The sequence below is a fragment of the Enoplosus armatus genome, chromosome 17 (assembly GCF_043641665.1).
Source record: "Enoplosus armatus isolate fEnoArm2 chromosome 17, fEnoArm2.hap1, whole genome shotgun sequence".
Taxonomy (NCBI): domain Eukaryota; kingdom Metazoa; phylum Chordata; class Actinopteri; order Centrarchiformes; family Enoplosidae; genus Enoplosus; species Enoplosus armatus.
In genome coordinates, this window is record NC_092196.1 from 11850775 (window position 1) to 11877413 (window position 26639).

Genomic DNA, 26639 nt, shown 5'->3' on the forward strand with positions numbered 1-26639 from the left:
TGCATGGCAGGGTTGGTTCAGGTTTCAGTTACATGAGGAAATATTACTTAAACTTTATGTTAGAAGGAAATGCATGCATCTGTTACATAAGATGTGAAGTCTTAACATGCAATGTTAATGTTAAAGCAAAGGGTTTGGATGGTTACCCAAACACAAAGGCTTTGTATAGCACCCACAAAAAGGCTACTTCAAAAACAGCTTCTGAAGCTCATGGAATTGACTTCCTGCAATGCAATTCTCAAGATTTTACAACACAAATTTGCAACTCCTGTTTCCACTTTTCCCATTTTATTCACATACAAGGGAGCTGGTACTTGACTGTTTCCAGTCTCAGGATTTTCAATTTTTATTTGATCTTACTTTTTTTTCATCATCGCTTCCCCAACCCCAAAATCCCAGACAGTCCACTGTGATCGTGTAAGGGAGAGAGGAGGGCGTGTATTTGAACAAAACTCAGTGATCAGTGGCATGTTCTCATTTTCTTCAGCACTTGTGTCCTTAAGCTGCCTTATCAAACAATGACCCTTCCCTCCCTCTATCTGCCTCATTCCCACAGTCCCTAAATGCACCTCCCCATATTCTCCTGAGGAAAAAAAACAAACACTAATCTCTTCTCCTCTGTCTCCTCAACAATACAGGCGTTCTGACAAAAGCAGGGTTGATTTCCACCAGACCCCTTCTCTTCTTACTTCCTCCACTCAAGTTATTTTGTTTTCCTCAGTTCTTCCGGTAGCGATTCTTTGGCTTCTCACCACAGCCAGTAGCCTCGCAGGAGGACAGGCCAGGCTGCTTGCCAGAGTTAATGCTGCTCAGAAGGGCAGGAAGCTCATTGGTGATTGCCCTCTCGATCTTATCCAGGAGACAGCCTCCCATGTAGGAGCACTGAGCCGACAGGGGCTTGAAGTTGGTGACCGGGTTGATGCCAAAGAAGTCACGGTAGGCATCACGGTTGGGCAGGTCAAACTTGCTGACGTTGGTCTTGGCTAGGATGGATTTGAAAATGTAGAACTTGTCTGGGTCGTCCACAATCTCCTTGAAGACTAGTTCAGGGTCACTGAAGAAGCTCATCTTCTCTTTAAAGGTCTGGACGTAGCGGTCTACCAGCAGGCCGTGGATGCGCACGCGAATGCCATGTTGGCGGATGAAGGCAATTTTGTTTTCCATGCGGTTTTCAATCACCTGGTTCAGATCTTCCAGGAGGGAGATCTCCTCTCGCTTGAAGAGCTCACGGCTGGTGTCAGGTGCGTAGTCATATGGCCAGAAGGAGCTGACGTAGACACGTGGTGGTTCAGTCACATTGATCAGGGGAGCTAAGCTCCAAAAGAGCGCTCCGTAGACTCTCATTAAGTCTTGGGTGACCAGGTTGTCAGCCTTGTTTAGGATGATGCGGATCTGAGATTCACGACCCTTCAACTGCCGGAAGAGCATCTCCAGCTCCAGGCCAACGTCCAGCTTGGTGGGGTCAAACACCACGAAGATCAGGTCAGCACGGTCAATGAACCACTGGCAAACATCATTGAAAGGATAGCCTGGGTGGAAGAAGAGAATAAGTTACTCACCAAATACAGTTGCAGCCAGATGCTTTGTAGTTGAATTACGGTATGTGAAAATCTGCAAACTGAAAGTAAATCTCTCTGTTTTACCTCTCTCCTGCTGCTTGCGGTTCTCAATGATTCCTGGTGTGTCCACGAAAGTCACTCGTTCCAGCAGCTTGTGGGGCATCTCAATACCTATCAGCTTTTCCAAGAAGTTTTGGCCAAACTTCTCCAGGGGAGAGAAGGACCGAGAGCTGTCTGCTGCCATTACAATACCCTCAACAGAGCGGATCTTCTCCCCGTGCATAATTACAGTGAACTCAGAGGTAGTAGGCTCAGCTCCTGAAGGCAAATGGATGGAAAACAAGAGGGAGAGATTAGCAGGAATAGTATCAAGAAGAGAGGAAGAGAATACTTTTTTTGGCCACTTGGGGGCAGTTGTGAACAAAACATTGACATCGTCACCTTTTATGTTGACATGGCAAACTTGTTAGCAAACACTTTATTATTTACACATCCAGCAGTAATGGAGCAACATCATTCATTTGGAGTCATGTCTCTGGCCACCTGATGAATGTAAGTCCAATATTCACTCTCTTTTAGTTCAGTTTTTAGTCTATACCAACTCTTGAGGGAAATATCTGTCTCTTTAGCTGCTAAATGCTCCACTATGTTCACCAGCTAGTTGCTAACTGTGTCTGTCTGCCTTTTGGTGCAGAGCATGTAGTGTACTATCTTGGTTTAGTGGTTTTTAGAGATTTTTCAGACAGATAAACAATGAGCATTGTAAAGCTGTGGGGAGCTTCAGACTCGTGAGAATTCTCTGCAGGTTAATCACTATGAGCGACCCCTTTCACATTATTGTTAAAGTAATTAACAATTGTAATTATCATTGTTTTCAAATTGTCGTTTAATACATTGTTCTTATAAAAAATATCGAACTTAGCTGATTTGAATAAATTGAGAAGTGGCACTAAGTTGCCAGGAATCACTGTTGAGTGTTCTTAAGATGTCCTGAATTCAACAGATCCTCTGTTGTGCTATCTGCCCACAATGACATTCTTGTTCATTCAACACTGTAACATTTAGATAAGGCAGCTGCCTCTCTAATAGACCTGTAGATTTACGATTGCATTTTAGGGTCATCCTCCTTACTTCATCCTTATTGGATTATAGTACAAATGATTAAACATTGTTTATTGCAAATTTAACGTACCTGTGTAGAGCTGATAGGGGCTGTCGTGCATGCCCAGGAGGTAATTGATCATGGAGGACTTTCCTACACTCCAGGGTCCCAGGAACAGCACCATGGGCTTGGAGGTTATCTCTCCATCTGTTGGGCAAGGAGAAACAACAGTGATTAAAATCTCAGCTGGATGGCTAAATGATGACAAATAACCTCTCAAGTTCATCCCAAATTTTACATGAAAAATGATTTGTTGCTGATAAGAAGTGGTGTGAAAACCTGAGCTATTCAATGTTGACATGTTGCCAAAAGAAGCCAGTGTTTGCGACAGTGTGCAGTCTTCATAAAAGGATAGTTTAACAACAATACATCCAGAATGTTTCCTGGGGTTGTTTTTGGGATGAACTATACTTCAAGTCTGAGAGACACCAAGAACAGCATCAGAATAACACTGTCACTCTCAATCCAGAGCACAGAGGAATATTTTGTAAGACTGAGAAATGAAAGATAGCCAAAGAAAACATGTGTTGAAGCTGTTAGAAAATATAAGACAACTGAAAAAAAACGAAATGCTGCAGCCATATCTCAGTGACACACAACAAAGCAGTGCCATTACTCTGACATAAGACTGAACAGGGCGAGAGAGCAAGCTGTGTGTCTCATAACAAGCTGCCGTGTGTGTTGCGAGTGGACATGGTGTCGGGGTGGTAGGGCGCAGGAAAGTTCTGTTAGAGCCTACTAGTCCAAACCTGAACAAATTCAACAGAAGATGAGGATAAAAATATCAAAAAAGGAAAGCAAAATATTCAACAACCCCAGATGCTAGTGGTTTTTAAAATGATTCCGACACTGACCACCCTTTCCCACCAGTGTCCCCTCCTCAAACCTGTGTGTCCTTTTGCTAAAGCCAGAACTGCACATGCAACCCCCTCCATATTTTACATTTTACACCCAAACTACACAACTGAATGCTTGGTCTCTCTGTAAATACTGTACACACGTGACGACTAAACACTAACAAAGTCTATTAGGTTTAACTTCTTTGTTTACATTTCTTCCCATTTAATTCTTTGATATAGAATTGGAGTTTTGGTTGAAATTTTAAATAAGTAAAGAGTCAATCCATTTTGTTTGACATAGGGTATAAAACTGCTGCTGCCCTGCCCTCCATGGGTTGAATCTTTCACCTAAGGATCACTTTGATGACGCCCCAATCAGTGATCAGGTGTCACCCAAAGTGAAACATGCTTGAAATGTTTGACCCACAAAGAGCGGTGCAGTGTTTATACATCTAAGTGAGGACAAATGAAGGGGGAAAGGAAGGGGTGGAGCACTTCAGGCAGTGCCATGCACAGGTAAGCCCCGCCCACACCCACCTGTGGCTGAGTCCCCCAGGGTTCGTCCGGGGTAGGCTGTTAGATGAGGGGGGTGGAGGGGATGGGGATGGGGATGGACAGGAGAGGGTGGAGTACAGAGAAGTGAAGGGAACAGGAGGTGGAGGAGAGTGAGGAGTGAGGGTGTGAGGTTTCTAGAAGTAACAGGGAGGGGTAGAGTAACAATGTGCCGGAATGGGTGGGAGATGTAGTCCCATATTTGACCTAACGTGTCAAACATGTCCATCTACAAATGGCCATACAGTGAATCTTCTTGTCAGTATCGTTCTTTACTCTTCTACAAAAAGTCATTGTTTGTTCTGTTGTTCTGTTGGCATGATACAAGTGGTATTTGACTAGTTTGCATGCATGCCAAAGCCTGAAAAGCCACAAGAGGGCGAGATTTATTTCACTGTGGGACAGTAGAGTTTGTTCAGTGTGCAGAGTGTCGAGCTTACTGTGAAGAAACAGTGCACAGTGCAAAGTCATTTCAAAAACATACAGGGACATTTTAAAAACTATTGGTGAAAAAATGAAGAGAAGAAAAGGGGAAGAAATATTTGTGAAGTATAGCATGAATATATTTAGACAAAATGACCTTTTTCCTGGACCAACAATATTTTAGAGAAACAACTGATTCCAGTGTGGGCTAAATATAAATATATATATATTGTCACTATTTCTGTGTCTAAGTGCCTGCAAATTCCAAGGTATTTATACAACTATATATAACTATATATTACACAGCCCATTCCTTAATATAACAGTGAGTCTGAGAGCCCAAAGTAAAATAATAACATACGATAAAACCTCCAAGAATTGAAAAAATAAATAAGATCTTTCTGTCATGTTGATGGTGTGAGGATGGTGTGTGTGTACAAACAAGTCAACAAATCAGTCACCAAAGCAACCCAAACAGAAAAACCCACACATCAGAACAAAGTGCAGACGTAGCCAAAGCCTCTGTGATACCTGAGATCTCGTGCTGCCTCAGCTCATTGTACTTGTAGGCCTGCTCCATCGGCTTGATGGACGTGTGGTAGATTTTCCGCAACCTCTCCAGAGCCGCTGGGAGTCAAGAAGAAAGAGAGGAATGGATGATGAAGATGTTTAAAAAAAGATTTTTAAAAAGAGGCAGAAGTACAAGTCTTGACCCCTTGTCTCATTTTTCACATCTTAATGGGTTGCAAGCAGTGATTTTCAGATTGTTACAGTTAAATGATTGAACGTGACAGGCCTGAAAAGGTAAAACTATCCAGCACTCCACAGGGAAAAGGACCAATTTAAGATAAGTCAGAAGAAAAACTTTATGTTGCAAACTATTTTGTTATCGTTCCTATTTTCTTAACCATCTCATGAGCCCTTATTTTGTTTTGTGACCCCTTTGTGACCCTTTCATCCCCAGGTTCAGAATCACTGGCCTAGTACATGTTTCTGTTTAGTACACACCCTAATAACCAACCACCTTCCTTCGTTATGTGTTGCATAAATAATCCAATAATCCAAACTTTTAACATTCAACTGCTTAACATGCTTCATTAAACTAACTTCACTCTGTCAGATGTGTAGAAAACACATCCACTGAATCATCTTTGATCCTCACCTGCATAGTCTCCTGCTTTTTCCTCAGTTGCAAGTCGCAGCGTCTCATCGATATGAGATCTGTCTCTGAGGACGGAGGTGAAATCTTGTTCTTCTTCCTCTGTAAAAAACAACATCAGCAACATTTAACTTGGTTCAGTGTATGTCTTTAATGGTCTGATAAAGGAGTAATGGAAGTGGACCCAGGTGGCCAGATTTGGTGCAAACAAATCCAGTGACAGCAGTGAAGCATTCCCTGCTGTGTGATACTTTTCAACACAGGGAAATCAAATTCCCCTCAATTATTTTCACCGTTCTGAGAGACCTTTATTTCTGTGCTTTGAACATGACAACACTGGGAACAACAAGACCTAACTTCACCCTGTGTGTGCACTACAAATCCATCATTTTTAATATACATACATATTGTGTCTTTAAGTATCATTTTTCTTGCGTAAAATGGGTGACTTTCCTTCAATGTACATACATTACATTTGGTGCTTTTTTCCAAAGTGGTTTACATTTTTGCACTCTACAACGTATATTTGTGTGGTATTTCGACGACTCACCCCCCCAATGGTGTGTGTGTGTGTGTGTGTGTGTGTGTGAGAGAGAGAGAGAGAAAATCCGAGAAAACATATCCGCTCACCAGTGTGTCATGTCCACTTTTGAACATATCGCATTGCTTAGATCACAGCTGTTAGTACAATCAGTTCTTAATTTAGAAAGCAAACGCTGAAAATAAACAGACAAAGACATTTGTTTGGCATCACCATGGGCTTTATAACAACAGCGAAGATAAGAGAGAGAGAGAGAAAGGGACTTCCCCAGTTTCATAGCGGACTGGGAGGAGAACTCAGACCTGGACTGAGTGTTCCCATCAGTAATGTACATGATGAGACAATGATGTGCAATCGCTGTCTTTTCTCTTCTATATTTACCCGCCTATCACAGAGTTATCGCGCTGTCCTTGTGTGCCCAGGCCTCAGAACAAGCCTCCCTGTTACGCCTCCCACATAGCTAACCAACCTGCTACGGCTATGAGCTATATATAGGAGCAGTTGGGAAGTCTTCCTGGTTCACACTTCCATGCCCTGGTGGGTTATGGGTCTTAGTATCCAAGCAACCAGACACTCCCCTAATAGAGTTGTTAGGGAATTTTAAAGGTATTTACATTATGTTAATGGCATATTAAAGCTGATAGTAGCTGCTGTATGGATGATTAATTCAATTGTAAATCAGACTGTAAAACACATGGCATAATCTGACTATTGATTTTGTTATATAAACACATCACCTGCATACTTCTTGTCAGCACAGCCCAGTTAAATTCATATTAACATAGTTCAAAATCAATCCTTGGCTTGATCTTGAAAGAAGATAGAGAGTTTGATATAACATACTCAGCTTCATGCTTCTCTTCGCCTTCTTGGCCTCTTCCTGTTCAACATTGCAGTCTCATGAAACTAATAATATATCACGGTCAGATGAAGAGACCTGCACGGACGATCAGAAAGTGTGGTGCTGTTGCCCAGAGGACGGCCCTCAGATCGTAGCTGGTGCCTGGGCATTTGTGCAATACTTGTTAAGATGTAAAGAGGAGTTATAAAGCCCATGGTAAATAGCAGCAGATTCTGGTTCTGGTAAATGGCTACGCTTTTATCCAAAGCACTTTACAAGGTTTTTGCAGCAGCAAGCTTCCACGCAGGGTGCTGGCCGACCATCAGGAGCAATTTGATGCTGTACTTAGAGAAATTTTTATCATAACAAAGCAATGATGTAAGATGACATGGTTTTCTCCACTTTGACTGATCCTTATTAATACTGATATTTGAGAGATTTTTATGTTTACAGTATTACAAATGGTGTAATCAGAGTGACCATTTTGCCAAATATTTGCTCATCGTATGCCACCTATTAATCTGTGTTTATGTATCTTACTTTGAAAAAGGGCTATAAAACAATAGGGTGACTTCATCTCTGACATTCAGCATAGTTCACAGTCTTCAGCCATGCTAAATGGATCCTACAACTAGCTTTAAGGCTGTTTGTCTACACAAATATATATTGTAAATCAGTGTGAGAAAACTCCACCCTTCGGGAGGGCAGCACTGTCATGACATCCTGCACCCTAACCTGGAGAACAGCCACCGGCCATGTGGTCAGTGACTTAGTGTTTCTGGCCAGGAGTCAGAATGGCACGTTGCTTAGGCCAAAAGTAAAATCACGACCTGTTTGTTTACAAGCCTGAGGCAAACTTGTTTATATTTATGAACCAGGGGTCTTTAAAGTGTAAATAGATTCACATTCAATAAAATGAACTGCAGTCAATACACAGTGTCTGCCAACTGAGGCAGAGAGTGTTCTCCATTCATGAAAAATGCAGGGAGCACTTTCAATCAACCAAATGATTTGATAGCGTAGCACACCACAGCATTTCAGTATGTGCCGTGGTAAACTATAATGCAGAGAGCATAAAAGACCCCCCACAATGACATTTTGTGTGGCTCCCGCTTTAATTGAGACCCCAACAGTTGCTCCTTTGCAGTGTGGCAGCAGTGACAAACACTGCTGGTTAAGGAACAACACAGCACCGCTGATTCTCCCAGAGTCAACCTGCTAAAAATAAGCCTGTGTAATGTTGCTCCCAGCACGGTGCAAGAACAAGAGAAGCCAAAAGGTTTGCAGCCAGAATGAAAGGAAGGTAGTGATACTGCAATCTCTAAAAATATTCAGTAACTAATCTATATATGAGTATTTAAATGTGTAAACGGCTTTGTGATTTGTATTTACTCCTAACAAGTAATCTCAAGCAGGTACAGATGTGGTGATAAGAAAAGAGGATGTATAGCAGCTATTGCCAAAACAATGCAAGAGAAAATGTGTTCATCGAATTAAGTTAACGAACAAACATAAAATTTGACAATAATGTTTAATTAAAGGCATTTAAAATCAGCCAGTATGGGACAGATGATCACTACATGCCTATGCAAAATTGTTTTCGTTTACAAGAGCTTTAGAAACATACATCATCGTGCAGCTGTGATACATGGCAGCCATTTTGCAACGCCTGACACTCGTCATGGCACAAGTTGGCTGCATTGCAAAGGCAATGATTAAAGTCGTCTGAACAAACACTGGGTAAAGACTTGGCACAAGATGGGATGAATCACACAACGAGGAAGACAAGGAGTTTTTTGTCAGCGTGAGAGAAGTCAGCTTTAAGAGGACCCTGAGGATGATTCAACTTGTAGCTAAAGTGGCTTTTGAGGACCATCTCTTCAAAGTACCAGGCCTGCTCCTGTAGCACACAAAGCTTACTCAAGCTTCTGTAACTTGACTCATCATTCAGAAGAGTCGTGTCTTTTAACGCTAGCCTCTTGAGTGGGCCTTAACTGGTGTGAACGTGTTAACACCTTCCAATCCAGTCAATCCCTGATGGAGGCCCTGGGATAGAGGTCCGCAAAGATCAGAGGGGTAGTGTTGCCGGCGGAGGGCAGGCCTTGCATCAGCGCTCAAAATTAACCCTGCAGGCGCCAGGGGAGTTGAATCCTGGACATCTGCACCCAGGACCATGTGTCCTCAGTGAGCCCGTTGCCACACAACCCTCCCTCAGTTTGGAGAAACATTCTGGCGGCATCAGCACATCCAGTAGGAATGTGGGTGATATAAGCCTACCACGGCCTCAGCAGCTGGGTAAGTCATGCCTCAACTATAGATCCTTGTGTGGAGGCTATTCAATCATCAGAAAGAATGTCAATCAACTACTGTAAGTGTGAAAGCCCATCTTTACTTTCACCAGACATGTAAATTTCACTATAAAGATAGATATATGTATACACACATTTTCACATTCTCTGCTGAGGGGAGACGTTTTACATGTGATTGTGACAGCATGGTTTGTGACATCACAAACTGTGGAGCCAATCACTGTTCAATATGCACATACACAGCTAGAAAGAGTCCAAATGAAACAGAGACAAATTAAAAATAGCTTGAGAGCTGTCAACTAATTCAGACAATTATAAGCACATACCTCAAAGAGTGTTAAATAAAACAAAATGCATTACTTAATGTAGTCAAAGCACACAACCAGGGCCTACCCAGATGTGTATTATGTTCTTGTGTGGACATGAACGTGTGTGCTAGTATGTGTCTGCAGTCGTTCACACTGTATATATTAGGTATATGTGTAAAACCAGGGGATCGTGTTCTGCTTGCAGCACAGTGGAGGTAAATTGAATTAAACTGAACATGATGAGGGCGGCAGGGCTGGAACCCCCAGTGGAGGATTTATCCTGAGCGTAGGGGGATTCAGGCAACCTTAAGTAAAGGCCAGGGGGTTCCACTGCAAAGATCCATGAAGAGGCATCGACTTCATTGAAAATTAAACAGAGTGGACAATTTTTACACAACCACTGGTTTGTAAAATACCAAAGGTTTTAAATTGCACTAATGCAACAAACACAATTTTCTAGCTTACTTTAGAAGGACGCTGCATATACATTTCACTAAAAACGAAGCCTTATGAATGCTAAATAAACCTGTTACCATAAAAATCCACATGATTCTTCCTCTAGCAAGGGTCAGAGGTGTGATAGCAGTCAACCCAGCTTGTGCAGGGCGTGGTGAGAGGAGGCCACGGATGGCAACAGGTGGCACAGCTCGTGGAGCTAGTACTCCCCCATAGTCAAAAATAGACCCACAATGGGTCAGTGGATGGACAGATGAGCGGGCAGAATGGCTGCCTCCTATTTTAAGGTTTTGACTGTTAGTCAGTGTGGAGACCCAGAGACATCCACATCCCTTAGAGCTGACTGTGTCATACACAGGATAACCAAGTGAGAGCTACTGTACCAGGACCACTCATGTGAGTTTCAAATACAGTACTGATACTCTGCAAATAAAACACATTATGGTTTTCCTTGTATCGCAGGCATTTTCACAAGAATTGCGGATCAATCACAAGTATAATTCAGTCTTCATTACTTCTACATTGTCTTTACATGAAAAGGAAGACTACTCTCTAGATCCAAATGTTGTGTATTTTGGTTTACTGTAAAAACAACAAAACAAACAAACTGACTTTAAGGTTGTCACAGACCATCTTATGTGAGCCACATCTAGACTGTAAGTCCTCCAAGGGGTCACTGACAACTACACATGAAGTGGAGTGACAGGCTCAAAGGAAGGCGCAAAGGCACTTTACGCTGAGGTGTTGATCTGATGCCTCTATCCCTGCTCTCCTGTTCGAAAGCCAGGAAAGGACGTCAGGTGTCCTTGGGCCTGGGGGGCTTGTCTTAAAGAGGGGTGTGTAGTAAGGCGTTTGAGTATGACTGGTGTGTCCCTTCTACTACTACCAGCAGAGGGATGTCCCAGACATGCCACATGCCGTCAGAGTGGATCACGTGGAGACAGTGGGCCTTTAAATTTCCATGTCACGCCTCTGCAAAGTGAGGAGGCCAAAGATGTTTTTACTGTATCGAGGATGGATAGTGTTACCACTCAAGTATAAACACACTGGTGTAAAGAACTAATCAAGGTCCCAAAGAGGCTGTGATATATTTGTATATCATAAAAGTCAGCTCTGAAGCTCTGAGTGTTGCATTTTAGCAATATGATGTAATTACATTTGTGCTAATGGCATTTTTATCCATCTTTCTTAAACGCCTTTCACACTCAAATCCCACGTATGATATCGAATACTGACCACAGCTTCAGTCCTTGTTTGGTCAGTCAGCGCCATTCACCTGGTTAGGGTAGGGTTTCTTGCAACCTCATAATAACCCAACAGTTACTATAGTAACCTATGTTTACTCCTACAGTACATGACAGAGCAGTGTCAGACCTACATAAAACCCTGTAAGTGAGCAGCATCATGGCGCCAAGTGGTCATGTAACTTATGTTGACCCATTCACACCACCACAAAAACATGCTTTGGCATGAAAGATGGATTTAACACCTGCAGGTAAAGAAAATATTACAGCAGATGAGCTATCTGAAAAGCACTCCAGGCCTGGCAGCTGAGGGTGCGTTCACACTGCTACACCAGAGCATAATGATGCCTAACCATATATATCAAAATGATTCCTTCTATCAGTCTACAATTTCCAATGTCCTTGCTTTACATCAAAATGTAGACCTTTCAAAACAATCAATTAATTCAGTGCATGCTGTTGATGTAATCAAGTGGATTCAATCTTCGAATTTGTTTGAAACAGAGACTTGTGACAGAAATGAGGGGAAGATCGAGATTACCATGTCAACGTGTCGGCCGTGCTGCTATTTTCAGCTGTATTTCTAGCTTCTACAAAATGTACAAATGTACAAAATCTACTATAGTGTTAGGCTATAACATGAATTTCTCTGCTATTTGGACCAGAAAATCTGCACAGCCCAGGGCCGTTAGACAACCTTTGATGAAATGATAGCAAGTCGATTTTACATTCCTTTGGAAGGAGATTAACCTTTCTGCTCCTCTCTGCAGAGTTATCTACTTCAATGGAGTCCCTGACATCGATCAGGCCAATCAATAACACAAATAATTACACACTGAGCGGCAAGGAGTTGATGATTCTCATAATTGTCCATAACCTGCAGGTATAGGAATCCAAACTGCTGTGTACTCTGCAGCAAAAAAAATCAATATGCACATGCAGTAGATTTAGAGACCACCCAAAGACACCTGCATGGGCCTGCAGAAGGGGTCTATGAAGGCATGAGTTGCAGCCAAAGCCCGGCCCCTCCTGCCTGGAGAATGCATGTCCCTATAAGGCCAACTGCTGGGAATAAATTGTGATTGTGACAGTGCAGAGTGACAGCAGCTGTGCAGTGTAACTAAAGGGAAGCATGGGGCTGGGAGGGGTGAGGAGTCAGGAGGGAAGGGGAGTTGAGCAGAGGGAGGGAGGAACTGTAGTGAACGGTATTGGGTTTCAGGAGGCCTTCCAATCTTAGACACCTGACAGCAGCCTGGAATATGGAGGCCTGGGCCCCGGGCTGTGGAGCTGAACGCCACCCCAAGGACGGACAAGGGTGACAGACAAGGGTAACGCCAACCGCTCCACTCCAGACCCAGACCAATCCGCATTTTTAGAATGGCTAATCTGGGAGAAGGTGTTGTCACTATGACATTGAACTCCATGGGTGCCATGTAATCATATTCATTGTGGGATTGTCATGATCCCTGTGGTTGATGATGCTATGGATTGTCATCACAGGAAACGTTGCCTCCGGTAGGCATTTTAAATCTGGAGTAATTCTTCCAAACCAAGTTGCAGAAAATATAATTCAAGCAAAGAGATCACATCTATGACAAAAAGCTCAGTGTCCATTCAAGCTCCCACGTGGCTGTTCTCTCCTTGGTTAGACTAAGACTTTCCATCAGCTGGTGCCATGCGTTACGACAGCTGACATGCTGTCAGTCCACAGGAGAGGCTGAGCTCTAGTTTGAATAATCCTCAACTGCTCGCCTTCGGAAAGCTACCCAAATGTATGATGAGACATTTGTCCATACATAAAAAGGCATTAGAGCGCTCTGTTTGTTTTGGATTTTGATAATTAAAAAGAAAGAGTGACTTAAATCTGTCATTTTGTACAGGGTGCCAACAGTTTAATTATAAACTGTGACAGATTTTAAATAGTCCTGCTTGGTGGCAAAGAAAGACTGGGGTAACATTTCTGTCTCTGGCTATCCTCGGCTGGTGCCCCCATGACTGTCACTGTCCGCCACCTATAGCCAGTGCCATTCCTGACCGAACTGCCGCCATAACGGACTCAAGAACCTACCTGTAAGTTGGTGAGTCACAGCCTCTGAATCCCTGAAGTGCCACTGTACGATCAATCTAACATAACAATCAAACATCCATTAAACCAGCCTCTAAACTTCTCTCACCACATCGCTATTTCATTCATCAGCAGCGCCTGTACACAAACATATCTCGTGCCCTCAGTGCACCACACTACATAAAAAAGGAGGAATCCACCAGATGTTTGACCAAAATTCTTTCCAAAAGTCTTACCTGCTGTGGCCTGCAAAAGCAGCAGGGAGAGGAAACAGCAGATCAGGACTGTACCCTTCATGATGGCTGCCAGGAGAACTCTGATAGTCACACAGACTATATATACCAAGGCAGGAAGGTTAAAGGGCATGCAGAGAAAAGAGGCGGGGGGCGCAGAGAGGGCCAGCTGGTGGAGGGGCTGAGATCTGTGTGTTCAAAGTGTTGCAGGAGTCATAGCATGCCACAGGGGCTCTACGTGTACAAGCAGCTGACTCTCCTTTTTAGAGAGGTCGCAGCTTGGGCCTCGGCATCAATGCACCAAGACCTGGCTTTATGTTTCCGTGGTGAGTCACTCAACTTCTCAATGAGGGTAATTTTACAAAATGTGTGTTTCAGAGACTGGAATTAGGTATATGTTTTAAAAGGAATTACCCATCTAAGAATAGGATATTTTACTGTGACTTAAAAGGCAAAGAGATCAGCAGCCTAACTCTGAGAGGACTACTATTACAGGTTCAACATTTTGGGAAATATGCTTTTTTGCTTTCTTTGCAAGAACCTGTTTGTGTACTAATTACACAAATTAAACATACGGTGAATTAGTGAGCTTTAGAGGTGTTGGTTTATGAAGAATGTTTAACTGCTCCTTTAACAGTTAAGAGTAAACAGGTTAAATTGCTTGCCTCTAAGTTTTTTGAGAAAGGATCATTTTAAAGATAACGTAACCCTAAGAGCTCAATGCACTGCAAATTAAGAAATCATCTGTATATCTGTGCTTCTGTATTTGGTTGTGTTCGCTCATTGTGTTTTTTCTAAATGCTGTGCATGTGTGTTGTTAAATTGGTGAAGATGCTTTCTCTGTTTGCTTGTGTTTTGTCTATTTGCATGTATTTTCTTAAGTTGCAGTGTGTTGAGCTTTCAGCGCCACCGTATAAAGGAATAGTTGAATATTTTAGGAAATTTTCTTTCTTTTCAAAAAATAAGATTGACACCACTCTCATGGTGCAACAGCAACAACCTGGAGCTTAACGCTTCAAAGACAGCGGAGATGGTTGTAGACTTTAGGAAGAGTGCAGCCCCACCCGCCCCCATCAACCTGTGTGACTCTCCAGTGGATACTGTGGAGTCCTTCCGTTTCCTGGGCTCCATCATCAGCCAGGACCTCATCAAGAAAGCCCAACAGAGGATGTACTTCCTGTGGCAGCTGAGGAAGTTTAACCTGCCACAAACAATGCTGGTTCACTTCTACACCGCCATCATAGAGTCCATCCTTACCTCCTCCATCACTGTCTGGTACGCTGCTGCCTCCACCAAGGACAGACGCAGACTATCCGCTCTGCAGAGAGGGTGATCGGCTGCAACCTTCCATCTCTTCAGGACCTGTACTCCTCCAGGACCCTGAGGAGAGCAGGGTAGATCACTGCCGACCCCTCCCACCCCGGACACTATCTGTTTGACCCCCTCCCCTCTGGCAGGAGGCTGCGGTCCATCAGGATCAAAACCTCCCGCCACAAAAACAGTTTCTTCCCCTCTGCAGTCAACCTGATGAACACGGCCAAAGTCTTGCACTGACCCCCCCCGAACACAAACACAAGTTATACGTTATATTTACGTACACCGCCCCTGTCCCCCCTGCGTTACATTAACGCACGCACCCCCTACTGGACACTTTATCTGGACACTTTATTTTGGTCACTGCACTGTTTGCTATTTATCTTATCTTATTCTTTTACCTTTATATTTTTACATGCTTGTTGTCTGTCAGATTATATGTTATATGTTAAAAAAATGCAGCACCATCAGACCACGGCAAATTCCTTGTAATGTATGTTACTTGGCAATAAACAGTTTCTGATTCTGATTCTGATGTCTGTCCATTAGCACAAATCTGGAAACAGGGAGAAACAGCCAGCCTGGCTCTGTCCTCTGAAGTTCACTAACACGTTATATTTTGTTTGTTTAATCCGTACAAAAACGTAAGTGTAAAATCTTCACTGTTTCATGGCTTTAAACTTTTTGTACAAGATTAAGCAAACAAGATGTGACAGACTAATTAGTGAGCTTTAGAGGTGCTGGTAGGCAGATTTTGTTAACTTTGGACAGAGCCAGGCAGAGCCCAGCTAAGCTAACCTGCTGGTGGCCTTATATTTACAAATTTGAGAGTGGTATCAATTGTCTCATCATTCTCGGCAAGAAAGCAGATAAGCGTATTTCCCAAAATGTGGAACTACAGTATTCCTTTAACATGCAGTTACTTCAGGTAAACAGGCTGAAAAGGAAGATTGCCTTCCTCTAAATTAAAGATGAATAAAAATAAATTAAGAATTACTTTCTTCACAATGAGCTTCCACGGTTGCTTTGCCTAACAAAGAATGATGATCAAATGACTGTAACTTCACCGCCTTCACTTCACAAACTCTTTGCAGTAAATGTGCTTCAAGTAAATAAGGGTCTGGCATTGGAGGGAGCTGTCAGCCCCTTAAAGTAAGTCACAGTGCTCACTTGGCTGCTGTGTGTGTGTGAGAGAGAGAGAGGGAGGGATGAGAGCTGAGGAGAGGGTATGTCTGGAACATAAAGACCCCTGAGTCAACCTAGAATCCCTAACACAGCTAAACACTGGGCGGATTACTGCTTTATCACACTCAAGCAGGCACACTGCGCTGCACATAATCTCACAATTCCTTGGGAATCAACATCTCAACTGTAAATTAATCCCCAAATATGGCAGGAGTTTCTTACTCGAGCATGTCCAACCCAAATGACTTGGGAAGCGTGTCCAAACAATACAGCATGTTCATTTTGGTGTGTAAAACTGCTTTAACCCTGAGGAACCTCACTGGTGGCGGGATTCATCTGAGAGGCATGATGATTTGTTTATGAGAACATCTGTACTTTTTGATGAGCTTTTATGAATTCTAGTGAACATAATTATTTGTTAACTACAGATGACAAGCAGTGACATCAGTTGCTGTCTTTTTCCAAGTGTGCCTTTAAAATGTTAGCTGCAGCTTTGATGTTGTTATCACTGGCAATGGAAAATAACAATATATAAACTATTAGTAATGAAAAGCTTCAAGCCAGTTCATTAAGATATGTAGAAACTGCATGTAGTCCAGGCCTGGCTAGGACATTTTTCCATTTCAGTAAGGAATTATGGAAGCATATTTTTATAAATTCAGCAAATGTACATGTCATTACCGTGCAAGAAACTACAAATGTTGACTTCATAGTTGAATTGCATTAATGAAGAAACCATATAATTCATGCATTAATGGGGCCATAGCCAGGATTTTATAAATACTGAGGTCATGAGTCCTACTCTCCGCCACAGCCACCTTCGGCCCCATACATAAAAAAAGTCTTTAAGAATGACAGAACATTGCTGCAATATATTAGAAATTGGGAAGGATTGAGCCTCTGTGGACACAAAAACCAGAGGTATTTCTGAATGAACGTGTGATGGTGTGAACAAGAGGCTTGGAATGAATGAATGCGTGTCAGGGGATGATGGCAAGAGATGCCACCTACTGTCCCTAGTTGTCATTTTAACTGTCACAGAGAAGGTGGTTGATCTTAATTTAGCAATGAGCTGCTGCGCAGGAGGGGGGGGGGGCTTCAAAATCCCAGCCACCAATCAGGAATAGACACTTGTGCATAAACTGTACTGCCAAAGTGACGGCCAACCAGAACTAGAGGAGACAAATTCAGCTGGCTATGTGATTATTAGTGCTATAATAACTGTTACTGCCTCAAAACAGTCAATATTTAGAGTGAAATACACATTTTGAGGAAACAAAAACTGAAAAAAAAGACACACACACAGGGCCCAATGCTTAAAAAACAAAGTACAAACTTTATTATTCTGTCTTTACAAAGGCACAAGCCTCTTTATCCCCCAAACATTCCTTTTAAAAAAAAAAAAAAACAACAACAAAATAGCTTCTTGATGACCATATGCACCGACAGGTCTAACAAAAAAAGTTACAGAGAACAGACGAAAGGACAGGAAAAAGAGGGAGCTGACAATAGATAAACAAAGACAGCATAAAAGATTTTTCAAAACGAAGAAGGTGTGAGGGGCAAACAGGACACAATGTAAAGGGATTGGACATGGAGGGAAAGGGGGATACACAGCTGTGCGGTTTTTACTCATAACCTCAAGAGCTTCAGCTGAGGAGATGCCCCTCTATACAAAAGAAAGAGGTGGACTCCAGTATAGTACAGTAAGTGCTTTGTAATCTTGACCCCATTTAATGATCCCCAGGCCCACCCACTCATCTGACAATCTGATATGTCCACTTAACGTTTCCTGACACAGAGAATAAGACTGTAAAACACAGATGGCAATAAAACAGTTCTTCTGGGATTCAGCAGAAAACTATCAAATGCAGATATTCAGAGGAAAGCAAGGGCTCTACAGAAAGAAGAGCTTGCAAATCATGTTTCTACAAGAATCCCCTTCCTATAGTGGAAAGTACTGGGGAAAATGTCCCATGATTTAATTTGACAGACGTGTCACTCATTTCAGTGCAGCTGACATCAATATCTTTTTAAAGGGCAATTCCATGAATTAAATCATGACAGATGAGGTGTGTTCAATTGAACACAGCAGTAAGTAGTTGTCCAGCAGTTCAAAGCTCCATCTATGAATTGATGCGGGGGATTCAAATAATGAGTTTGTCACTAAATGCAATTCTAAAATAGCAGTGATGTGTCAAAAGCCCGAAATGTAACTAAATATACCAAGTATAACTTTTGAAAAGTAACCTGATATGAAAATAAAATTTTATGGAATGTCAACATTTCATTGTGGACCCCCCCCACACACACACATCTGGCTTTAATAGTGCACATGAAGGGGCCAAAACAGTTGCAAATCTACATGTAAATCCATCCAGAAGTCAGTATTCGGGGGGGGTATCAGGAGCGCTTGAATGTAATTAGTATACCAGCAACCTGTTCATTTTTGAGGCTAACAATAAAACAAACATGGAGATGCGAAACAGACAAAAATAACTGGGAATATATATTCTAACACACCCCTGGTATTTACAAGCCTACTTGGAAAAGATTCCAGTAGCCACCAAACGGCCCAGATCAAGTGTTCAGGTACGTCTCTCAGACCCCAGGGCTGTGTTAAGGCTGGCTTCACAGTGCCTCCCTGCACCCACGGGCTATTAGTAAGGCAAGCCGCTGCCTCTCTCAGCTACATGTCCTAATATCTGTCTGTCAACCAACAGATCCAGGCGATAAAAAGAAAGAGAAAGAGCCCACAAAAGGACAAATGATCTATTTAAAAGGAAATGCATAGAGCATGTGTGGTCAACCCAGTCACCTCCATGGCACATTCAAACAATTTCACTGGGCATTTTCCTCGTATTTGAAGTAAACTTTGATAGATGTCCCAACATTTGGACAAGAAATTACACTATTAAGGGCTAAATAAAATCAGTCCTTAAGATTTAGCAAAACAAGTGATTGTATGTCAGTCGTATCTGTATGTGTGAGTGCTGTGTGCCTTCACTTCAAGGCAAAAGTGGTGCTGTTGCAGACTGCCAGAGTCTGGGACACCGCTAAGCCCTGCTGATTCAAAATGCTAAAAGGGACACACACATACACACAGACACCAGTGGAATCACTCAAGAGTGTCCACAGATTAGCTTATTTAACAAGCCAGGTGCTTTTATATTCAAGAGGGGAGGGGGTCAAGAAATGTCAAAGCACTGATTTTTTTTTTTTTGTCAGGCCATGGGTAAAAAGAACATGCCAAATACTTATATGGGGTTACTGGGAACCCAGCCCAGTAAAAAATGGCAACAAACAAACAAAAAAAAGAAGAGTAGAGTTGTGAATCGGTAAGCGCACTCCCAAGCTTCGCATCATTTCCTGCAAGCACCAGTCAGCCATGAAAACAGCTTTCAGTGCTTTTTCCAGTACAATTTAGCTTTAACTTGCTGGCTGAGGGAGCCTTAGAGAAACAACATGAAAAAGCAGACTTCACAAGACTAAAATAACATTTTCTTTCATCCAGAAGTCTAAAAAGGTGGAACTTTGAGACAATCTTGTTAGCTCACAGTGTCTCTCCAAACAGCTCAGAGAAGGAGGTTTAAAGGATGTTCATCTTAAAACGGAAATGCTCTGGTGTCGGGTGGTGATGACGCCACGCTGCCAGGCTCTTCGTTGACTTTGTCTCCTGTTTCATGGATCAGTCGCGTGACTTCAGGGCCGAATAAAGAGAACAGTAGCGGGTGATTAATGGTGACGTTTAGCAGACATTCAAAATTCTAGTATCCAGTATGACAGAGCATTTATAGATCAGTCAGTGAAGTGGTCGCTCTAATAACCTTTCTATAGACTAATGAACACGAGTTTGTGTGTGCGAGTGAGTGAGAGAGCAGGGGGCTAGATATAAGCAGAGAAAGAATGCAGAAGAGACTGCATGTATGAGTGTCTAAGTGTAAACCTATTCGGGCTGCCTATCACGGTACAACATGTAAGAGTGTGTACTGAAAAGAAAACAAAAAACGAGTGCTTCAATCTGTCTACCAGCCCTATTAATGTCCAGTGAACAAGAGTGCTGTGGGTTTGTAGCCTCCTGTAGAGCGGGTCTGCTTGGGCCTTGTGTGTGTGTGTAAGTGTGTGCGTGTATGTGAGTGTACTGGCGTGCGAGACGTCAGGGATGAACTCAGGGCAGTGAACAGTCGTCAGGCCCATCACTGTTTGAGGCCGTGTCTGAGCCCGCCGCGTCGGAGTGGACACGGCCCGAAGTGACGATGACTGCCCTCCGCTGCTCTTCCTCGCCGACGCAACCCTTCCCCTGGGTGCCCTCGATGTGCTGGATTGCCTGGAGAAAGAGGAAGGGGGGAGAGAAAGGGAGATAAGTGATGTCAGTGACCACAGCACCCTCTAGTGTTCATATCTGAAAACCTTTCCAACCAGAAATGGTTCATAAGTCTGCTTTTGATTTTTTATCTGCTTCTTACTTGAACAATGGTGTCTAGGTTCTGTCGAGATGTGGACACTGTATTGATAACTGATGCCGGGCCCATGGTTACCACGGTGACGTGATGGGGCAGGGGAGGCTGGACAGGTGCAGGGACGATGACCGTGGCATGATGTGTTGGTGCAGGGGGGGTAGCAGGGGCCAACACCTGGTAGAGAGGAGCACTTATTATACATCATTTTCAGCATATATATATATATATATATATATATATATATATATACATACATATGCACTAATACACACATAATTGGGAATACAGCTGGGTAGCATATTGAAAAATAACCAGGGCAGATGTTAGGAAACTCTCACCAAACTCTGGGGAAAGCTTTTTCTCACTGTGTGTTTTGAGCTGCTTCTAAGAAACAAGCTCATTGCAGAGCTTGTTAGTTTTTCCTCTGAAATGGTGCACATAAGGGGTGCTCACTTTCTCATGAGAATGCCCCTTACAGTTGGTGCTTTAGATCAATAGGAGCCTGATCAAAAAGGGAGCGCACAAGCACACAGCGATACAAAAAACAAGCGCCCCTGAACCTGAACCGGATCTGCTGTTGTCCAACTCCTAATTTAAATGTTCATTAAAACCCAGCTGTGTTTCTATTAATGATTTCCCTATATTAGATGTGAAATCTTAACTCAAGATCCACTCATTAGCTTTTTCCAGCGCTTTCAACCACATTTCAAATACGGATGTTAGTGATGCTCAAACTTATAACATCCTATAACAGTGAGATGCAGCTGAAAGCTCTGGAAAAAGTTCATAAGTGGACCTTTTTTTCCCAAATTTCCCTACATTGTTTTTGATGGTGCAAATATAATTCCTTTATTTAGAAGTATATGTTTCAAGAATTCAGCCAAGTTAAAATGTGATGTTAAAGCAGATCAAGCTTTTAGTTGTCATGGAGCCGTGACAGTAGCAAAAAAGAAGATATATTTGTATAAGAGTTAATATTATTTAATTAATTGCTACCGAATTTGTCAATTCATAGTGATCTTGATTTGAGGTCATATCGCTCAGCGCTGCTTGGGGAATCACAAAGTGTCACATGACTAATCCAGAGTGTATCAATCATCTTTCAGTACCGGCGGCGAGCTGCCACAAGTAGTGGATGAGCAGACAGCGCACGCCGATTGATTTGGCATCGTGTTCAGCGAGGGTTAGCCTGCAGAAACAGGATACTGCGGCTGTCAGGGCAGCAGACAGGCACAGCAGAAAGACGTGTGAGCTGCTCATTTAACACACTGTAAATGTGTCTTAGCTGTTGACAGCTCTAACTCTGGACGTGGAAGAGGCTGTCAGTGTGACATCTCCAGTACGATGTGAGATTAGTTCAGGTGTGTGTTTCAAAATGCAAAATGCTTCAACATGATTGACTCAAAGTCTATAAAATTTTACAGCTGGAGGAGGGAGGAGGGGAAGTTGGTGCCAGCTGCCTGATGAATTTAGGCTAATGAGCCCAAAATAAACACTGGTTTTCAAAATACCGAATACTGCGTGTCAAATTCAAGATAGAGAGACAGCCCAATGTCAAATTTACTTCTTAAAAGGTCCTTTTGTGTTTGAGAGTGAAATGTGTATACTGGATTTTGTACATCAGACTTAGTTACAAAAAAGTGAAATTCATCAGCACATGGGCATTATTCTCAAAAGGATTCCACTGTTTATGTGTAAGTTAGACTCATATGCAAATGTTTCCAACCTGTGGGCTGTGGGCTGGAGTAAGGTCCCTCTCCAGCTGTTGCAAATGAACGAGGCTCTGTGTTGGGCCCTGCTGCTCCTGGACCTGCTGGGCGATTGCCTTCAGTTTCTCTGGGTACAACTGGGCATCCAGGGAACGCATCTGCCACACAGGGCAGGGGGGGTAAAAGTGTGTTAGCGACTCAAAACTATGTTAGTCACTGTGTTTATCTCGACACAGTTTCAGACATTTGATATTGTGTTAGATGTTGCGGTTGATCCTCACCTGATCTTCCAGGATCATCCTAACCGAGCGCTCTTTCTCCAGCTGCTGCCTCAGCTCAATCATCTCCCTCCTCAAGTCCTCAGTCTTCTCCTCCTCCAGGATATCTGGTGAGCCAATCCCTTCGTCTTTCTCCTCTGCACGCCTCCTCTTAGGGGAGGAACCACTTAACTCCTACGGAGAGCAAACAGAAATTGGATATCCGTTTTAGACGCATGCTTACACTGATAAATGTGAAAGAGAGAAAAGTCTGGAAGCGGCTTCGTTCACAGTTTCAGGTTTGGCATGGTGAGGCTTTACTTGTATGATTCGTTTGAGTTGACTGTTCTGCTGCAATAGCCGCGTCTTCTCCTGCTCCAAAGTAAAAATGTACTCTGCTGTCTGTTGCAGGATGGCAGCCTGGGGAACAGAGAAGAAGAATAACGTTACGGGTCTGTTATGAGTTCAGACCCTTACAGCTACATCTAACTCATCACCACCCAATTCAAACCTCTCTTTGTGACCCACCTTACTGAGCTTCTCTCCATCACTGTGTGGGATGAGTGTTTTAAGTGACTGGAATCCAGCATTGATGCTCTGCATACGCCGACGCTCGTTGCTGTTGGCAATCTCTCTGCGAATTCGCCTCTCTTGGTCCCGGGCTGTTTCTGGGGTCAGAGGAATGTTGGCCAGACTAGGGGGACGATAGAGGGGACATAACAGTCAGTTGGACATAAGGAGAATACAAAACATACATTTTCTGCAATATCTTTACCGTAGGGCAAGAACAATACTTTGTTGATTAACATCTAGTTACAGGTTGATGGCAAACAACAACTCACTGTGTCACTGTAATGTTTCAACCACATTATTCAGATGTTAAAGGAAGACTTTATCCCCTGATGAAGTGTTTTGAAATACTTTCGTTGGACTGCTGGAAACCAAAATTATCTTTATCTGCCTTCTCTACTCCCATTTCTGTTAGTGGACGGGCTTGAAATAGCTGTTTTCCACCAAAGCTGAGTATATGGACATAAATAAAGTATTCCTGTGATCACAATCCTGTCTAACTCAAAATGCAACATGTCTCGTAACCTCATCTGTTGAGGCTACAGGTGATTTTAGCATTTCTACCTTTGCCCTTTGAATCTGAGGGACTGATTGTCAACATTGTATGATGAGGTTGCAGCAGAGAGTACATTTGTCAGTCCATCAATAACTGCTCTTTTAACCCTGTGCCATTTCTTAACATGTGTTTGAGTGTCACATTAATATGTATGCTCTCCAATCCAAGTTATGTTAGTTAGATTTTGAAAAAGGTCTTATGGAGTGAGAATGTTTCCTTCACCACATGTGGCAAAAAGGAGTCTTTTCAGTGGTACCTTTGCTAGTAACTCCATTTGGCTGTTTCTCTGAGATGTAATTAGAGCAGCACTGTTAATATTTTCACCCAGAAACTGTGGTGAAAAGACACAACATGTCATATTCTGTAATGTAGTTGAGGGGGAATTCTAAGCGAACTTCCTCTAACATCCTCTGTATCAAGCTCAGTATCTCTGGGACCCTCTCTAGCCAAGCTCTTATCTGTACTGACTCAGCTGCCCCAGTGCAAACACTGGGAACAATTGTGCAGACACAGATGAGGAAAAAAAATGTGTGCATTGACACACACACACACACACACACACACACACGCACGTACCAACACTGCAGCGGCACACATCCAGCAAATACACCACTGCCAAAACATGACCAACTGGGGCTGGACTTCACCATAATCACACAAACACAAACCACTACAGAGGATCTATTGGGTCCCAATTAGAGCGGATTCAATCTTAAAACAGAAGTTTAAGTACCAGGCAACTAAACAGACCTGAACCAACTGGTCAATTAACTGATTAATGGATCAAATCAGAAAACTATCCCACAAGTGAATGAATGAAGACAATTAATTTTAAGTAATTTTCTAAACAAAAATGCCAAACATTTGATGGTTCCAGCTTCTCAAATGTGACTATTTGCTGTTTTCCTTTTCTTAAATCCTATCAATTTAAATACATTTAGTTTTGGACTGTTGGTCAAACAACACAAGACATTTGAAGACATCGCCTTGGACTCATTTCCCCGCTATTCTCTGGCACTGTACAGACCAAACGATAAATCAGCATATTAATCAATAATAAAAATAATCAAGCAATTAGATCATTATGGTCATTAGGATAGTAACAGAACTGAAAATACAGATGTTTTTAATACTAAGTTATAAAACATCTGCAATGTATTCAATTTATGTCCAATTCATCTTAAATCTAAACAGCATTTGAAGTCAGTCTGGGTTAAATGTCCATGTGTATAAATTATCCGCACACTCACAATGAGGAATTAAAAAAATAAATAAATTAAAAACTACATTTCCCAGACTACCCGCGTCACTACCAGCAGCGGATCCCTCCGCCTCCCTCTTCAAACAGGGCTGCGGACGTATCGAAGGGCCTTCCGCGACACTCACACACCCCCTTATTAACAACACCACTTTTAATTTTCCTGCCTCCCCGCGAACACCAAATGTCCCTTTACCGGACACACCGGAGGAGATGTATTTTAAACAGGCCAAAAGACCCCCCCTCGTTATCACAGCGCTCGACACCACCTCCGTGCTCCAGGCAGACTTTTCGTGTCCTCCGCCATTATAACAATGCGGCAGGCAGCATGGCAGAGGTGCGGGATGAAAAGACGCAGTGGAGGCGACTCGATAGCGCAAACAAGACGCACAGAAACACCTTTAAAACTATCGCCGCGTCGAGTGGCGGCGATTTTGACAGCAGATGTACATTTTCACGTTAGAAGTATACGAAAACAGGGCGCCATAAACAGGAAACAGACGCCAGACCCCCTCATCACTTTAAGCACAAGCCACAAGCATGGCCGCACTACCCACAATAACTTCGGATCGCTGTGAGCGAGATCAGCAACCCCCACGGTGTGTGCGGCAAAAATAGACCCTTTCACACTGTGTGACACACGCTCGTGTAACCTTTCCCTTTCGTACGCAAATCACAGCGCCTATATGTGACTCCGGGGGGTAATTTGAGGATAAATAGAGCAGGGATGCGCTCAGGAGCGGGGTAGCAGCGTGGTGTGCACGGAACCACGTGGTTTATGTTTGTTAGCCACAAAATACATCGATTTCGCAGCCAAATGTGCGAAATAACATCACGGGGAGGATGCGGTGGTCCGAGCCGGAACCCCCGCTGGCTCAGACGCAATGTAATTTCACTGTTTGGTGGAAATTGAAGCCCGCAGCTCCCCGTGAGTGGGTCGTGTACACAATAACAGATCAGATCAAGCATGTTGCCACAGCGCCGTCGCTAAGTGCGTGTACTCCAAACAGATGACTTATAATAATAATACACGCCGCGTGCTGAGTGAAGCGCGTGCATACATACCTACAAAGACCCCCAATCACTTCTTTCTCCGTTTTCCTGAAATGTTGCAAAGAGGGCACCTTCTGAGCTGGTACCATGAAATACTCCATGCTCGCCTCTCGCCAGTTTGGTCCCCCCCCCACCCCTCCTCAAAAAAAAAAACAGCAAACAGTCTCCGTAGGATAAAAGAAAAAGGATGACGTTAGAGAGCAGAAATCCCGTGATCCGACGCGGGTTAAATCCTCAAAGGAGATATGAATCCCTCGTCTGTGTAATGTAGTAGTTTCAGGCTGCTGAGAGTTGTAATGTTACTCGACTTCCAGCTGATGGGGTTCCCTCGTTGTGTGTGGCGCTCTACCTCTCTCTCTCTGTCTCTCTCCCTCCCCTTTGCTTTCTCCCTCTGCATGACCGTGTGTCTGTGTGTGTGTGTGTGTGCAGCTGATCGGATGGCTTTCAAGGCGGGAAACAGCTGGTAGGAGTCACACTGCACTACCAAAAAAAGCCTCCTTCCGCAGAGACGGGGCACTGCATGTAAACAAAGGACTATGTAGCGCAGACATACACCGACAACGAAACGCACATGTGGAGGTAAAGC

The 26639-nt window shown here is 43.1% G+C and overlaps 2 protein-coding genes across 2 annotated transcripts; both read right to left on the bottom strand.

Annotated features, from left to right (window-relative positions):
- Nucleotides 1-291: 291 nt before the first annotated feature.
- On the bottom strand, nt 292-13755 carry srl (sarcalumenin). The gene is made up of 7 exons (XM_070922461.1): nt 13671-13755; nt 5698-5796; nt 5067-5162; nt 4098-4133; nt 2752-2868; nt 1644-1877; nt 292-1529 (listed from the first exon to the last, which is right to left on the bottom strand). Exons 1-7 carry the CDS (start codon nt 13753-13755, stop codon nt 718-720), a joined length of 1479 nt encoding a protein of 492 aa, XP_070778562.1. The 3' UTR covers nt 292-717.
- Nucleotides 13756-20047: 6292 nt separating this feature from the next.
- Nucleotides 20048-26251, bottom strand: tfap4 (transcription factor AP-4 (activating enhancer binding protein 4)). The gene is made up of 7 exons (XM_070923616.1): nt 26066-26251; nt 23145-23310; nt 22938-23036; nt 22641-22811; nt 22377-22517; nt 20657-20824; nt 20048-20517 (listed from the first exon to the last, which is right to left on the bottom strand). The coding sequence occupies exons 1-7, from the start codon at nt 26152-26154 to the stop codon at nt 20359-20361; spliced, it is 993 nt and encodes a 330-aa protein (XP_070779717.1). The 5' UTR covers nt 26155-26251; the 3' UTR covers nt 20048-20358.
- Between the last annotated feature and the right edge of the window lie 388 nt (nt 26252-26639).

Bases quoted from the DNA above. Each gene is read 5' to 3' on its own strand.
- srl (XM_070922461.1), bottom strand. From the start codon at position 13,755: ATGAAGGGTACAGTCCTGATCTGCTGTTTCCTCTCCCTGCTGCTTTTG. The intron at 4,134-5,066 runs GTATCACAGAGG...CTCATCTAACAG, and splicing joins GAGGCAGCACGAGATCTCAG to CCTACCCCGGACGAACCCTG. The intron at 1,878-2,751 runs GTACGTTAAATT...ATTTGCCTTCAG, and splicing joins CCCCTATCAGCTCTACACAG to GAGCTGAGCCTACTACCTCT.
- tfap4 (XM_070923616.1), bottom strand. From the start codon at position 26,154: ATGGAGTATTTCATGGTACCAGCTCAGAAGGTGCCCTCTTTGCAACAT. The intron at 23,311-26,065 runs GTATGTATGCAC...TCGTCCCCCTAG, and splicing joins GTGATTGGGGGTCTTTGTAG to TCTGGCCAACATTCCTCTGA. The intron at 20,518-20,656 runs GTAAGAAGCAGA...CTCTTTCTCCAG, and splicing joins ACCTAGACACCATTGTTCAA to GCAATCCAGCACATCGAGGG.